Source organism: Haemaphysalis longicornis, unplaced genomic scaffold (genome assembly GCF_048455015.1).
Source record: "Haemaphysalis longicornis isolate Haplotype H1 unplaced genomic scaffold, Haemaphysalis longicornis Haplotype H1 scaffold_1, whole genome shotgun sequence".
In the NCBI taxonomy this organism is placed as follows: domain Eukaryota; kingdom Metazoa; phylum Arthropoda; class Arachnida; order Ixodida; family Ixodidae; genus Haemaphysalis; species Haemaphysalis longicornis.
The window spans coordinates 341826636-341843192 of NW_027526203.1; the positions used below are offsets into that span (position 1 = coordinate 341826636).

Genomic DNA, 16557 nt, shown 5'->3' on the forward strand with positions numbered 1-16557 from the left:
GATATGGAGGGAGACCTAAGGAAGGAACGAAACAACGAAATGCTGCAGCCGCGGTCAGCAATTGCGGTTACTTTTCAGTGAAGCACATACCCCAGACAACACCAAACATCCTAAGGACATCCCAGAAAAGGCCCGAAATCCCATGTCCCAAACAGCACAGCCTATGGGCATCCCTGGGACTTCCGCACTGGGAGTGTCCTAAAAATGTCCACGAATGGCTGTGATTGGGATGTATGCGGAAGCGCATGCGTGCTTTTTGTTGATTCAGTCAGCCCAATGTTTTGTTTTTGTGCATAGATGAATAAAACGCATAGGCGCGTGCAATGCGCGTGAAGGAGGTACAGCCGTAAAGCAAATGCATGGAGGAAGAAAAACTTTTCTTTCCTCCATGAGCAAATGCCTCGCGTACCCGCAGGTAGCCCGTAATTGTTACAGGAAGTGCTTCAGAGAAAGGCTAGTACACTGATTAAACCAAATGAAAACGCTGCTTTTGAGCACGGAACTTTTTTAGGGAGGAAAGAACCGTCCCGCTCAGATGGCCTGCTGCTTGGTTCTGGGTCTATCTTGTTGCCATTTTATTTCATATTTATGTACAATATTTCAAACTATAAGTTAAAAACTAAAATTTATATTTTATTTTAACTATATCTCAATACATTTTTAAAGCTTCGTTGTTATTCTACACCATTAGAGACGTCTGTGAGCTTTTTACGAAACTGATTCAGCCGATTCAGCCATCTCAGTTTTATAAACATGGCCGCCCGCGGATGGAAATGTGCGCCGTGCTCCCGTGCTGCTGGAACGTCATTTCACAAGGTAACTATTGCAAGTCGTTTATATGTACCACTCAGTGTTTAAACCCTTCCAATGCCCCTCTTGTGTTTTATGCATGATTTCTTGCTCTGTGGTCAAAGGTGGGTGCTCAGTGCGGAAACGGTCGAAAGGCTTCTCCCGGGGTGGCGGGAGAAGTTGCAACGCTTGCTGCACTGTTTCGCGTCGCTCAACTTGTTTTGTACCTCTAGCTATTAATTATTTTACATGAATTTATTATACAACTAGTGTAGAAGAGCATCACTGCAACAGATAAAAAAAAAAACGCCGCAGATGCCGGAAAGCCGAGCAAGAACAACTCTAGACAAAGAGACAGTATTGGGCCTCAATAGTTTGACTAACTAAAACTTTTCGCGTGGCTTAGTTCCTGGTTCTAGGCCTCAATCATCAGTCCCGCTATCGTGTACTAGAATCAATTCTAGTACACTATAGTCCCGCGCTACCCGGAACGAAATCACTCATTTCTCGCATGTATTTAGATAAAACCACGTCTCGGGTTTTGTCAACGCGTGAGACAGTCCAGTGACAGCCCGCGGTACTGACTGCGTTTTTTTTTCTTTTTCTTTTTTTTCTCCAGAAATGATAGAGCGGCATAGCGCAGGCGTTATGCGTTGTAATTTACGCGTTTAACATTTTTCACTGAGTAGCATGTCAGTGTATGATGTGCTCAATTTACTCAGCTCGCGTGATCGCCTGCCCTTGTATGTGCTAATGACTGTGCTGCAATCTAAATGTGGCTTGCTGCTGTAACTTTGCGGCCGTTTGTAGATGGGCATGTTGGCGACTACACAACCTCCACAGCAAAGAGAATTCTGGCAAACTATGCAACAAATGGCAACGTGATCTGGGCCGCTTGAATACTCAGATCTGGGCCGCTTTGACGACTGTTTTAAAGAAGGGCACTGTGGGGGTAGTTGTGCATCATGTTTAAAGGGCTGCGAAGACTTACTTCACAGTGCGGTTACTCTTAAACAGCCATAACAATTTTTCATGAGCAGTAAACACAACCTTTCACTCATTTTGTTTGTAATCTTTCTCAAATTGCACGATATGCTCTGAATATAGGTATTGCAGTCAGTCTTGAACTGCCAAGCAGCTATATTTCTTTTTTTTTTTTTTTCCAGTTTCCTGTAGTCTCTTGTCGGCAAGCAGACACTCAGAGATGCGGTTAGCAGTTTTTACAGGCAGCTTTAAACCTGGTGGGCATTACCAGAAAACTGCGACTCCCGTGTGTAGTGTCGTCCTTGTTATTGTTACTCTGTTATATTTCATTGGGCTTTGCACCATTGGATCCCAGGGAAGACTAATGTAATGGCACATTTGACAAACGTTTAATGGTAAATGGCTGCAGTAGCTTGCATCTGTGTGATGCGTTGTGCCAACAAGCATGATTGTAAGAGCCAGTTCAAAATCTCTTGACTGAAAATTATTTAGAAAAACTGCTTAATTTACATCTGAAGCAGGTGAAATGTTTGGGCAATCATGGAATGTAAAAGTCATGTCCATGAAACAGAACTAAATAGCGAAATTTCTATCACACATCAAATTTCTGTGCAAAACAACCCGCAAGCTCCTCAAGGTTTCGCGTGGCAGCGGGCTGCTTTAGTGTTGTGAGTTCTGGCCGCGAGGTTTATTTCGACTGTAGCGCAATCACGAGAGCATGTATCAGGAAGGGCATTGTTAGAGATCAGCGAAGCTCAGCTTGTACTCGTAAGCATGCCGTTTTACTGAAATCACCATGGGTAAATGTTTATCTGTACACTTCGGTAATGCTCGAGTTGTGTTTCCTTACTGGCAGTGTTCAAGCTAGCCGGTGTCTGCACTGTTCATTGAATTCATTACAAGTTGTTTTCTAAATTATGTGCAGGCAGCTTCATGGGCCATGGAAAGCCTCCCCAGCCACAAGGAACTCCAAAGGATAAGAAGACAGCAACACAGTTCTGACGTGCTGCAGAAAGAGCTGCGGCACACTAGAAAATCCTTGGAGCTCCAATGCAGTGACTGCCAAGGAATGATGTGAAAGTCGTTTAATCTGATTTTCTTTTTCTTGATTGCTCATGTATATTTTCCTGACACTAATCTAAACTGATTTTTTTTGTGTGTGGTAAGCTACTACGTGGTAAAAAAACTACGGATTTCAGGCCATCATGCCAGAATAAGGTGCATGGCACCAGTACTCCCTCAGGGTGTGGTTGTCCATTTGGACGTTTGTATGGTCTCTGCTGTGCGTCAACTAACACCACATACATGGCTAATGTACTATTACAAAGTGCAGCCTGTCTAGTTTTGAGTGATATCAATATTATTTATCTTATTGCATGAGAGACAAATTCAAATTTAAAACTCTAGAAATCTTATTTTGCTTCACTTGCCTCTGTATTTTCGAAGTTATAGAAAACAATTCAACAGAAATTGGATAGATTGCTGTGCATTCATAATACATACCAATTAGTGGCTGCATGATGGAATTCAATTTGTTTCAAAATTTCTTCGTATTTCTGCTAAAAAAGCTTAAAAAGGGAAATTCTTTACTTGATATTTGCATGACTCAGTGCAGAGCAGTGATAGTTTTTGTACATGTTGGCTGTAGACTGATTTTTTTGCCGTCAAAATTTGGCTGCATTTATTGGGAATTTTAATTGCCAAGGCTAAAATGTCTCATTATGCATCCTTACACGGTCCCACATTTTCAACGCTAACTCATAAGTATGCATGCACATATATTTCCACATTTAGACCTCAGTGCGTAAAATGGTAACAAAATGCACCCAAATTTTAAGGGTAGGAAAATATGCATACAGCCAACACGTGCAAAGTGTTATTCTTCTGCTCTAAGCCGTGTAATGTTACCTGTTCATCAATTTTATTTTGTTAGCTTTTATTTGCCTTTTAGCAGACAGCTGAAAACCTATTTGGCTGAGAACAAATTTGTCATCATGTGGCCAGTTGGCATGTCTTCTAAGCACACAGCAAATGTCCTCCCTTTACGTTAAATAGTTCTACATAATTCTTTTCGAATGTAGGTACACGTGATCCAAAATTTTATTTTATAAGTTTTTTTTTTATTTGCAGTAGGTTTTAGAACTAGTATTTTATATCAATCAGAACTAGATCAGCTGGCCTTTCAAATGATTTCTATGTGTGTGTGGTGCAAAGCGATGCCTTACGGTAGCCCCGTATTGTTCAAAAGTGGCCGCGCGGCCTGAGGGAGTGTAGCTGCCACATTAAAGGGCCATGCAGACAAAATACAAGCTTGTTTTCTTTGAAAGATTTGGGGTTTTGTAGTGCCCTTTGCACATATCGGGCAGCAAATGATGCTTTATTCGCCAAGAAATCAATCAGTTCAAGTTAAAATTTTGATTCTCTCGCCACATCGTGTGTTTTGTGACGTCTGCCATGACATCACAAGGAAGGGTCTTCAAGCTAATTTCAAGTGCGCCGTCCTGCCTGCAGCGGACTGCGGAGCCTTGTTTACCATCAATCCTCTTAAATATCGCCACCATGCTGTCTTCACCTTTGCTTTGTTTTTGACTGTATTTGCACCTGGCTTGGTTTTATTACGGTAGGTACTAATTGCTTCGTGAAACATGGGGTACGTCTACAATTAGGGTCACGTAAGACATTGTCGCTTACACTGCTCGGCCAGTGTCGTCTAAGACAACCCCAAAGCGCCACAGTGCTGTGCTGCTATAACAAGCATAGTGTGCTCAGTAGTTAACAGCAATAAGCACTTCTTCTTTTGGTTCTTCTTTTGTAACTTCCATTGTTTCACCCCACCATTCTTACTGCTATAAAATGAATATGCATTACACTTAAGCGAAAATAGCTTATTCTGCAAGCTTATAAGCCCTGCCTAACTTGTGTTTGCTTTTGCTGGCCTCAGCCAATCGCACGGCTGTGCGTATGGTGTCATGTGTCCTAGTGTGGGAAGTGAGCTAGTGGGTCGCATGGCAATTCCCTTTTTTCCTAATTATGTAGCTTATTTGAGCAAAGTTTATATTTAAAGGGGCCATCGAGACAGGTCAAGTTTGGTTCCTTCAAAAGATTGTCTCGGTAGAATCAGGTTGACACCACTTTTAACGTAAACTTCACTCAAATAAGCTACATAATTAGGAAAAAAAGGGAATGGCCATGCGACCCACTAGCTCATTTACTGCAGCAGAACCTATGATGTCATATGCCGAGTTGTGCGATTGGCTGAGGCCGGCAAATGCAAATTAGGCAGAGTTCATAAGCATGCCCAAAGAGCTATTTTCATTTAAATTTAGGGCACATTCTTTTTATATCGGTAAGAATGGTGGGACAAGCAGTGGAAGTTAGGAAAGCACACGTAAACATTGAAGTACCTCTGCGTACTGCTGTTGCGTACTGCACGCACTATGCTTCGTTTAGATGCATAGCAGAGCGGGGCTTTGGAATTGTCTCGGACAACACTGGCCAACTGACGCAAGCGACGGTGTCTTACGTGACCATATTTGTCGAGCGAGCACCATGTTTCACAAAATGATAATTTTCTCCATGAATAAAAACAAGCCATGTTTAAATACGGTCACAAACAAACCAAAAACATAAGACCGCTTTCCGTGGTGTGGTGGCGCCATCTAGGTCAACTAACAGTAAACAAGTCTCAGCTCCACACCAACTTTAGCTGAAAGACCTGCTCTTATGATATCACTGCAAACGTCATTCAAACACACGTTTTGGCGTGAAAATCAAAATTTTAGCTTAAATTGATTAATTTCGCAGTGAACAAAGCATCGTTTGCTTCTGGACAAGCACTGGGGGCACTATAGAACGCGAAATCTTTCTAATAAAACAAACTTGTATTTTGTCTTTATGGCCCCTTTAAAGTCGTGTCAAAATGTTTCTATCGAGGCAATCTTTCTAATGAACCAAACTTGTGTTTTGTCTGCATGACCCTTTTAATGGTTTTCAGTAACTTTCTGTGCACTAATGTGCTTTTCCTGTGTCGTGAAACATGTTTCACCTTTTGGTATTTCATAAAGTACAGCACTTTCAGACCTTATTCTTTATGCCATAAATTGCTTAGAAATTAGGCTCACTCTATTTTGTAAATGAATTATTCAGGTGCATGGCACATTTCTGATGTAACAGAGAAGAGACGACTCTTATCTTTCTGTACATAACTCGTGCTACCTTTAGAAATTTTTCATGTGAAATTTCACTCCTGCTTCAGCTAGTCAAATTTATTGTCAGAAACATAAGTAAAGTCATGCATCAAGTTATAAAGAACTTTTGTTTGTGGAATTAAAAGTGTATGGTGTACCTTTAAGACTTCAGTGCTGCTTGATTTTGCCACTGATCTCTGTTATGTACGAAATTCGTCCAATAAAATGGTTTTGCAAGGTTTTGCAGAGTTCTAATTGTGCACTTGAGTGGAGGAAAAGCTCCATTGCAATGGAATGTTGAGCTATAACCACAAGCATTAATCGAACGTGTCCTGAAAAGGACCTACGAGCACCTTTTTGGAACATCCCAAAAATTTCCTTTCTTTGTTCTACATGGGATGTTAGACCTCCCAGCAAAGTCCTAGTCTGGGACATCCCAGCGAAGTCTTTTTTTGTATCACTTGGGATGTTTTTGGAACTTAAGTGGGATGTCCCTGGGAGTTCCCGAACTCCCAGGTGGGACATCCCTGGCACTTACCTAGGATGTATGTGCGTTGTCTGGGACTGAGCAATAACCAAGCTCTCAATCACTTTTAGTACAAACTTTATGTTGATTTCTCTCAAATAAAACAATAAATGGCACGTGCATGTCAAAAACATATCGTCTTTTTTCAACACAAATTAAACATTTATATACCACGCCCCCCCCCCCCCCCCCCAAAGGGCCGATGTTTTTTTTTTTTTTTTCGGGAAAAGGTGGCAACCCTATTTCGAAGTAAGCATGCACTCAATCTGATAGACGTTGAGCGTGAGCTTCAACGCTCTTGCAAAGACATCCACCGCACAGGCACGTCAGGGATTTGTACACCCCCCCCCCCCCCCCACACACACACACACACACTCAAAGCTTCCACAAGCACCCTGCCCAGGGATTTATATATATACACCCCCCCCCCCCCACACCCCCCCATAATCGAAATTCTGAAACCCTGAGGCACGTTCGCACGCAAGGATATTGGCGACGACGATCTAGTTTATTTTTCCAAATTTCGTTAACCAATTCATCATCATCATCACCAGCCTATCTACACCCACTGCAGGGCAAAGGCCTCTCCCATTAATCTCCAATTACCCCGGCCCTGCGCTAACTGCGACCAATTTATCCCCGCAAACTTCTTGATCTCATCTGCCCATCTAACTTTCTGCCGCCTCCTTCGTATACGCTTGCCTTCTCTAGGGATCCACTCTGTTACCCTTAATGCCCAACGGTTACCTTGCCTTCGCATTACTTTAACCGATTCGCATTGCCTTAACCAATTATTCCAGTCTTACTGCTGGCGTTTCCAACACGAGCACGCTTCTGCTGTCGCAACGCTTTCTAGGCCAGCCGCATGATGCGTGCACGGAGAAATCGGCGCGGCGGCGCCACACGAGATGGCCCCTTTCGTTTATTTGTAGCGCGCTACTTGCGGTACTCCCCGTAGCTAAGGCACAGGGTCTGTTCATCAGGCGCGCGACACACGTCAATTTTAATTTGTCGCCACTCGTGTCCCGTCCCGTACGTGATGCGCAAGAAAAGAACACTGTTTCTGGAAGTTTATGGTAACGAGTGGCCGCCGCAGTTGGCAGAATCCGTGAGCCCTAAATGCTGTACGCACTGTTGAGAGTCAAATACGTATGCATCAACCATGCACCCACCTTTCAGCGCGTCCGCCTGGGCGCTGCTAAAACCAGACGTCATTCGTAGATGGTCGCCTTTGCCCAGGCGCTTCTCACCACTAGCCCGCGGCTTGCTACAATTTTTTTTTAACACGAAAGTGTTTTATTCCCGGATACACCAAGGTATCGCTGACGTCATATCCGTCACGGAAGTGACGCCATACAACGAAGCAAGCGGCCTGTAAAGGGTGCACCCCTGCACACAGGGTCTTCTTGCGGGGAAGCAACCTTGCGGGGAAGCGGGGAAGCAACGCTACCACCGATGTAGTGTCTATCCAGCAAGGCGAATTACCTAGGGTGAAGGAATATAAATATTTGGGAGTGTGGATAAACGAAAGGGATAACTACTTAAGTACTCACGAGGAGCAACTTAAGGTTAAGGGAAAGCGAAACGCAGCTATAATGAAGCATAGAGCTCTGTGGGGGTATAACAAATATGAAGTAGTAAGAGGAATGTGGGAAGGAGTAATGGTTCCGGGTCTGACGTTTGCGAATGCTGTACTCTGCTTAAAATCAGACGTTCTATCAGGCCTTGAAGTAAACCAGAGAACGGTAGGACGTTTGGCCTTAGGCGCGCATGGAAAAACAACTAACGAAGCAGTTCAGGGAGATATGGGCTGGGCGTCGTTTGTAGTGAGAGAAGCTCAGAGTAAAATATGCTTTGAGATGAGGTTGAGGGCAATGGATCAACGAAGGTGGGCAGCTAAGGTTTTTAGGTACCTATACTTGAAAAGCGTGGACACGCAGCGGTTAAGAAAGACTAGAAGGCTAACGATGAAATACGGAAAGAACAGTGGGGAATCCAAAACAGCCAAGGTAACCAAAAAAGAGGCAAGGCAGATTGAAACGAATAAATGGAGGGAAAAAATGGAAGCTAAAACGTCGTTAGAGATGTACAGGGCTGAGAAGATGAACATCAGAAAGGAAAATTTCTACGATAATTCCCAGGGCAGTGCTTTGCTTTTTGAGGCTAGAGCAAGTTGCCTGCGAACTAAGAGTTTTGTGGGGAAGTATTCACAAAATGATGGGGTATGCGTGGTCTGCGGAAAAGAAACAGAAACTATGCGGCACATCGTGTTAGAATGTGAGGGTATCCATCCAAATCTACATGAAGGGAATATTGGGCTTTCAGAAGCCCTAGGATTTAAGGGTATCACAGAGGAAGTTAACTTCAAGGCTGTCGAGGGGACGAAAAGAAGATTAGAATGCTGGTGGACGAAAAGCACAGAGGGGAATATTGCCTAGGACAGTTACCACCTGTAACAGAAAAAAAAAAGTATTTTGTGCCTAATAAGCTTTTTGTGCCTGCCCTAAGCAGCGCTAGTATTGAACCAAAAGTGTAAAACATAGGTATATTAGTCCTTTTTGGTAAGATGACATGTCATCACCCCGATACAAAGGGGAAACCAATAGAAATCATCATCATCAGTACGTTATTCTAGAGTCCTCCAATGCTTTGAAGGACTCTAGTTATACTTAGGGTTGTTCGTGTCCTGGTTTTATATTTTAATACGAAAGTGTTTTATGCCGGGATACACCAAGATTTCGCTGACGTTATATCCGTCACGGAAACGACGCCAGTACACCTTTGCCGAAGCGACCCGCCAGCAGGATGTCGCTCGCCAAGCACACCCACAAGACAGCCGCCGACCCGCAAATCATGCTCAGCTTCAGATCTCGCTGCACATTTCACTTTCGTGTTTTACTGATTCCTATGACAGAGGAATCAACCACAGCTTTTTCTGGGTTTCGCTGCAAACGCGCTGCGGAACGGAAGCTGACTACTTCGGTCAGGCACGAACCGCAAGCTGTGGATAGTTTGCCACTCCGCCTTCGCCGTCCGCCAAGCGTGCGTGGAAGCACTGTCTAGCGCACACTTTTGGAATAATGAGGAGACGCATTCAAAGATCAAAACAGGTTGCAGAAGGATATTTGCGCATGAAATCAGCATGCATGCACGCACGGAAAAGATCGGTGAGGTGTCACCAAATTAAATGTCGCGGGATTGCATTCACGCACGTGCCCTTCCCTTATGCTCCAACCGCCCCTCCATTTTGCCCACCTCACGCGGTCCGTGCGTACGAGCACGGGGCCCGGTGAGCAAGCGCGTGAGCTTACGGCAGTGTTACTGCCATGTTAGCGAGAGGAGCCACATTTCCCCCCCCCCCCAAAGGACTCTTGATTCATCCACAGTGCTAAGGTGGCGCGTGCGCACGTCGTTTACTCATTGGATTCCTTTAAGCCAATATATCGACAAGTCGTCAAACAGTACCCCCCCTACCAATCATCATCATCATCAGCCTATCTACGCCCACTGCAGGGCAAAGGCCTCTCCCATAGATATCCAATTATCCCGGTCCTGTGCTAACTGCGACAAATTTATCCTACCAATATCTCCTACCAATATCCTACCTATACGTATACCAGCAGACCAAACACGCTTACAAATACCGGAGTGGCTGTTGGATGATCGGTTGGAATTGTCTGTGGTTTCAGGAAGGATTTCACAGAAGTTTGGTAGCACAAATTTTGAAGAGGGTGATCAGGCTTATACTGGTCTACGAATTATCGGCAAGACCTGCAAAATTTCTTTACCAGACACAAGTGGGCAGTTGTATCGATCGGTACTGTATGGCGTGGCAATCGCGGAAGTCGCTTCCGACCGATCGAGAGTATCATTTCTTCACATAAAAAAATACCAAATTTGAGGAGTTCACGGAAAATTCTTAGCATTCAGATTTTTTCCAGCTAGCATTTTAGGCGTGGCCATAGTTTCCCATATTTGTACGCGAATGCAAAGACCTACCTAAATGTGTAAACGGGGCATTGGCGCTAAAGGCATGGGCGAGAGGGGCGACCACCCCGAAACCCTAGCTGGGGCCGGGGCTCCCTGTGGGGCCCCGCGCTCCCACCTGTGGCATATTTGAACACCGCCGCCCCATCGAGACCACCTAAAATATAGGTCTCGATAAATGCCCATGTGCGCATCCTTCATCGCTCAGTTAACGGAATAAATCCTCTGCGTTTTCGGGATCCCATATGAAAGCCAGTAAACGAGATTTTCGCGATGCGAACTTTGCAAGGATTTTTATGACATAACAATGGTACGGTTAATTGTCCATAGGCTTAGCTGAAACACAAGATTTGACTTTAGCGTGAAATATCTCAAAAATTCCTACGAGAAACTGTCCAAACGAACGAACGAAGAAATGCAGCAGTACATGTGACTAAATTACCTTACACCAAAGCAGGAGGAGACGATAAGTGGGTAAATCGTTGCTCCAGCTAAGACAGGACGTACCTGTACCTGCTCCATTAAACATTTAAATAGCTGCACTAACTTATTTACCCCCCCCCCCCTCCCCTGTGTCAATGGCTGCCCAAGGAACGCACTTTAAAAAGAAATTCTAATGAAGTGCTTGCAATACAGGTATACACCAAACATCTTGTGTGGAGCAAAGTATAAGAATTCTTAGTGTAAAGTACCAAGTATGTTGTTCTCATCGAGGCACAAACAAACTACTTGACACTAATAGCAATATACATTTACAAGACTTCGCGTAGAAGATAGCCGTTTCAAGATGTCTCAAACTGTTTCTAGACGCCTTCAAAACGACTTGTGTTTCATGGGATATATGGTCTTGCCTTGTGTATTTGTCCCTCATAGCCTAGCAGTGCTTACAAAACTGGTCCTAGTAGCAAATGGCATCGTATTGGTGGCGGCTCTCGTTACAAACCGTTTACGTCGCTCATTCGCGCGGCCGCGGACGCGCGCTGCACACTGCGCAAGGAATTCCCTACCAGGAAGCGATTTTCTGATTCGTGGCCCTGAACGCTAGGAGCACGTGCCGGACGACCGGTTTGAGTGCGCGTCGCCGGCGAGCCCGATCGACTGGCTGTGCAGCTGAGAAGCGTGCGCTGCCCTTTCAACGCGTCCCTTCAACGCTTTCCTTCGGCCGACGTCATGGCGCCTAAAATGGTGAGACCCACGCTGGCCAGTACGTTCTCTAACCACTTCCTTTAATTTGGCCTTAAATTTAGCTGCAATTTTGTGGGATTTTTTTTACATACTCTTTTCGACAGTGCATTCGGCGGGCTTGCCCGCATTCACAATACGGGCGCCGGGGCGCATACCTTGAGCAGGCTGACTGTGCGTGCGGTATTAGTAACGGAGTCCTTAAAGTACATCGTGTAGAATTAAAAATAAAACAATACTTAATAATGTAAGTGCAGCAGTTCAACGGAAAAAAAATCGAGGCTTCATTCTAATATTAGATACACGGCACTTTCTCACCCGCTACTTTACGCACAAAAGGTTAAAAGAAAATAGAATTTTATAAGCTGGGTACCTGCAGAGTTTTTCTCTTTTTTGCTTCACAGAAACTTACTCCAGCTTGGGAATTTCCCCCAAGTCTGGTCGATGTGAGGGATGTAACAGAGTATGCACAGTTCAGAGATTGGTCAGCTTTCGATTCGATATTACGAAGCCAGAAAAACCTACTGTTCCTAGGTGTTGGGGGGAGGGGGGATTAAGGAGCTAAACTTTTTGCTGTGCCCCCCCCTCCCCCCTAGGGAAGTGCACTTTAGTGAAGCACACGCGCTTCGGAGCTTCCGACGCTGGCGCACGAAATCCCCTTTGGATGTATACTTTCGCAGCGCGCGTAATGAACGGCGTGCGCGTTACAGAGCTGATTGACAAAAATCGATTAAAGGAGGCCTTAGCAGCCTCAGTCTAGCCACAGAAGGAAAACCCATGACACCCTGAAAACGCCGCTGATTACCTTCGGTGCCAAAATTGTACCCTCGATCAATGATGCTTTCTTGAAGTGCGCGGCACGCAAGCGAATGTCGCCTTCTATACTTGCAATCGAACCGATGTTGGGCCAGCACTCTGGGGCAATCCCATGGTTCAGCTTCACCGCAATGCCCTCGATTGACTATTCCTAGCAACCAACAGTAATATTTCGAAGAATGACGATGTAGAACGTACAATCTAGGCTCAAAAACTCCACCTGCGCTGTACGTGACAGTGGTGCAGAACGCCATGCTTGCATTGCTTGATGCCGCAGCGCAGATCACATATATTTCAGTCAAATCGTATGCTCGACATTGTCATTCGCAAAAACTTCTCTGTTAACTTCTCAGGATGGTCAATCTAGTGCACTGCGGTGAAGCTGAACCACTGGATTGCCCCATGAGTGTACTGTAATTTAGCAGACGCCCGCCACCGTGGGTTTGGGATCGGTCGCGCGACAGCTTCCATGCGTTACAAACCCCCAATTCATTTACGGCTATCCGTGTAAAATGAATAAAACGGGGACAGGGGAATCGCCCTCTATTTGTTTAGTGACTGCTTGAAAATGGCGATTAAAGAGGTTCCATGCTAGACATTTGTGTTTTACCTTCATACGCACCAAAATTGGTAAACCTAGATTTTACTATATTAAAATCCAGGTGTACCAATTTTCGTAGGTGTGAAATAACACAACAGAATTTTTGAGCGCAAAAGTATGCTAAGTTGTACCCTTTACCTTGTTTATTCCCATAGGCTTCTTAACCTGTTTCTTGAAAATTAATGAATCACGTGGGTATGCCCTTTTTTATGATTTTAAACGTTTTGTTACATATTAATCAATATGTTACGGAACGTTAAGTAAAAAGGTTTTGACTCGACTACTCCAGGTGTCGAAAGTAGGCCGTCAACTGTGTTTCTTTATTTAATCTTTTACGCTTGTTTAAAAGCACGGTCAACCGTTTTTCTGCAGCTTCCTAAAAAAAACCCCTTTGGCAGCCGGAGACAGAGCTAATGAACGACCGACAAAAAATGGACACCACAAGGCCCTTTCTGCGTTTTTCGGTTCTTCTTCTGTTTATTTTTTATGTCCCCAAAAAGTAGCTCAACACATTCCTAGGAGATACCATAGCCATGCAAAGCTTCGACCTTCGCAAATTTTCTAGCACCTGGCTCGTCTTGATGCCTGCTGTGAGACAAGAGTTGTGTCGTACTGAGGATTTTCCGGCCATGCTTGTCTGTTTTGAAATATGCACGGTGAACACAGAATTGAAGCCCCGCGATTTAATCGTACGAGCAAGTCTCTGCCTACGGCATGCACTTGGAGTTTTCCAGCACGCGCCACAAGGGTTCGGCTTAAATACCTGGAAGCACTGGATTTAATTGTCGCCGCTGTTGACAGATAAACAGATGTTTTAGTGTACTATAGAGGTCAGCCTCGCTAATTGGCGGGCTTGTGGCCCCAGATTGCTAAAAAATTTACGCCCCCTCCCTTTTTCCGCACACGCAAACACAGGGACACAATAACAAACTATTGTTTAATGTGAAGGACCACTTGTCTGCATGAAAATGTAAGAAAGAGAGAGAATAAACATCTTTAATTTCGACCTTAATGGTGCAGGATGGTGAGGGCACCGACTCGGTGGGGGGCGTCCGCTAGTGCGGGATGCCCCGGTCCTTGCTGCATGCTCGTGCCCTATCAGCATGCGCTGGGTCGAGAGGTCCGAGCTGGACAGCCCGTCCACCCCCTCTATGCTCGTACGCGGGACGGGGATTGGGTGGGAGGGATGGGGATTGTTGGCATTCCCAGAGCAGAAAATGTAATAATGGTGTGTGTGGTCAAGTGCACTTTCTTCTTCTTGTTCTCACGTATTTTCCCCCTTGCTGACTGCACCGCATCTCATAAAAATGGCGACAAAAAAGTGAATGAATTTCTTTGTAAATAATTACGCGCAATGCAAAAAGTGTGGGGAAAAGACAACCCCGCCGTTTGCTTCTGTCTGTATCAACTAAAACAGGTCATGCTGTTGGCGGTGCTGGCGGTGGCTGCTTGTTACGCAAGTGCCCAAGGTCAAGGCAAGGGCCTGGGCCGCGGAAGAGGCCAAGGTCACGGTCGTGGTCAGGGCCATGGTAACGGCCGGGGCAAGAAGGGCGGCATCGTGCCGATCGACGAAGGCGGCCTCGTCGGCGGTGTCGCCCCTCAGTCAGCGGGTGGCCAGTTCCGCGAGTCCGGCGGCTTCCGGCAACGCGAGGGTGTCCGGGTGGAAGAGGGCTTCCAGGAGACGGACTTCTACAACCGGGGTCGAGGCAACGGCGCCGCCTTCCTGGGCACCAACGCCGGGGTGCTGCAGTCGGGCCTCGTGCAGGAGATCAAGGGAAAGTTCAAGATCATGGGGAAAGTCCGCGGTTACACGGCTGCCAGCTCTGCCCAGCAGCAGGGATAGGCCACTGGGCTGCTATTATGAGGGCACCCGTGCCCATGGACGAGTGATGTCTGCAACGAAGCTCGTTTACTGCCACTATAGTGCCGACCACGGCCGCCGTCCTTAGCGCCAAACAAGGCTTGCTTTACATGGACAAGACGAAAAGATGTGTGTGTTGCACGCGTAAGAGGCATCGCTCTAATCGAAGTTGCACGCCTATTTCGGATTTGGCTTGATTTCTTCCTCGCAATAAAGTGCAAATGATAGGCAAGCGTGCACGTGCGGAAATTTTACTTTGCAGGAGTCATGGACTCATGGTATTACAATTTCGGGCGCTGGGTGATGCGCGCGCGCGTGCGTGCGTGCGAGTTAGTGGGTCCGGGGGTTAAAAAGAAGTTCCCCTTCATTCCGAGTAGTTATAGTGGCACTGGTCACCACTCTCAAGCGCACAGTGTACTAAGCCGTGGCGGAGAGCTCAATCGCCCAGATCGCCAAATTTACAAGGCATCCGACATGTAATCGGAAGGCGGGGGACGTGTGTTTTAAAGGCGATAGTATTTCTTGGATTACGTAAACGCGAAAATTCTGGTCTGTTGTCTGTCCCTCGATTCAGGCGCACGGCCAAAACTTAAATGAGTTATGAACGAGACATTAATATTGGAAAAACATTTCATCATTAATGTTTCATCAATGTTTCATCGTTTAGCTTGTAATTTAAAACCGGCAGTGTGTACTCGGAGAACAATGGCAGCGTACGTGTCCGTTGAAAAGTATGTCCTTTCATTATTGTTTGAAACCAGAATTGTAGAACCCCATTATAATTCCGTCCTCAGATCTCACGACAAAATTCCAAACGCAGCAAGATTTCGCTCAACTTGCACAGAACATGCCTAACCGCAAGAGTATGGTCAGACAACTCCGTCTCTGCATTATTTTTTTTTTTGCTAAATTTAAAGTTACTTTGCAGTGACCTGCTCTACCTACCCATGAGTGGTACCTACACCTAAAGTGGATGGCCGCCTTAGAAAAGTTACTGGATATGGTACACGCCTTCAGGCAGACTATAGGACATTTATGCATGAAGCATAGAAAACTTGACAGAGAATAATGCAACCATTTCAGAACATCAAGGGGGAGTTCACTACAGCAGACTCGACATTTGGACTGCACCGAAATGTTCACCAGATTGACGTTGTTAGAAAGCATCAGCCTCTCATGTCCGCCCAGAGGCCTATCTGATAGAAGCTACGAGATGGACTGCATTACAGACTCGAAACAGAAGCACAAATTTCAACTGGCATGGCTTGACAAATACAGTTGGCTGAATTATTCCGCTGTGCGTGAGGGCTTATCCTGCCATGTTCGTGTAATTTTCGTCGTTAACAGCGCAGTTCTTGTGCGTGATGTCTGTGTGTTTATGGTTGGTATTTGCAGAAATTATTGCTAGTGATATAACGTTTCTTGTATGCATAATTCATTGCCTGTCGTTTTTTTTTTTTAAGATAAGACCTGCGCTACACATAACGTCGGTGCATAGATTCGATGCAGACTGCGCAAAATGAGCTCCATTGGCCCGTACACTGGAAACGGCTGTAGAGGCATAGAATGCTTATAAGCAAAATATTTATTCTGCATTTTGGACAACAGCAACTAAATAAGAAAA

At 45.3% G+C, this 16557-nt stretch overlaps 1 protein-coding gene across 2 annotated transcripts; it reads left to right on the plus strand.

Moving 5' to 3' along the window:
* The first annotated feature begins 11505 nt into the window (after nucleotides 1-11505).
* LOC144153100 (uncharacterized) lies at nucleotides 11506-15165 on the plus strand. 2 transcript variants are annotated; one of them, XM_077684763.1, is made up of 2 exons: nucleotides 11506-11658; nucleotides 14490-15165. In XM_077684763.1, the coding sequence occupies exons 1-2, from the start codon at nucleotides 11644-11646 to the stop codon at nucleotides 14913-14915; spliced, it is 441 nt and encodes a 146-aa protein (XP_077540889.1). In that variant the 5' UTR covers nucleotides 11506-11643; the 3' UTR covers nucleotides 14916-15165. The 2 variants fall into 2 exon arrangements, with proteins under 2 accessions (XP_077540889.1, XP_077540894.1); XM_077684768.1 differs by having other exon boundaries at nucleotides 11544-11677.
* The last annotated feature ends 1392 nt before the right edge of the window (nucleotides 15166-16557 follow it).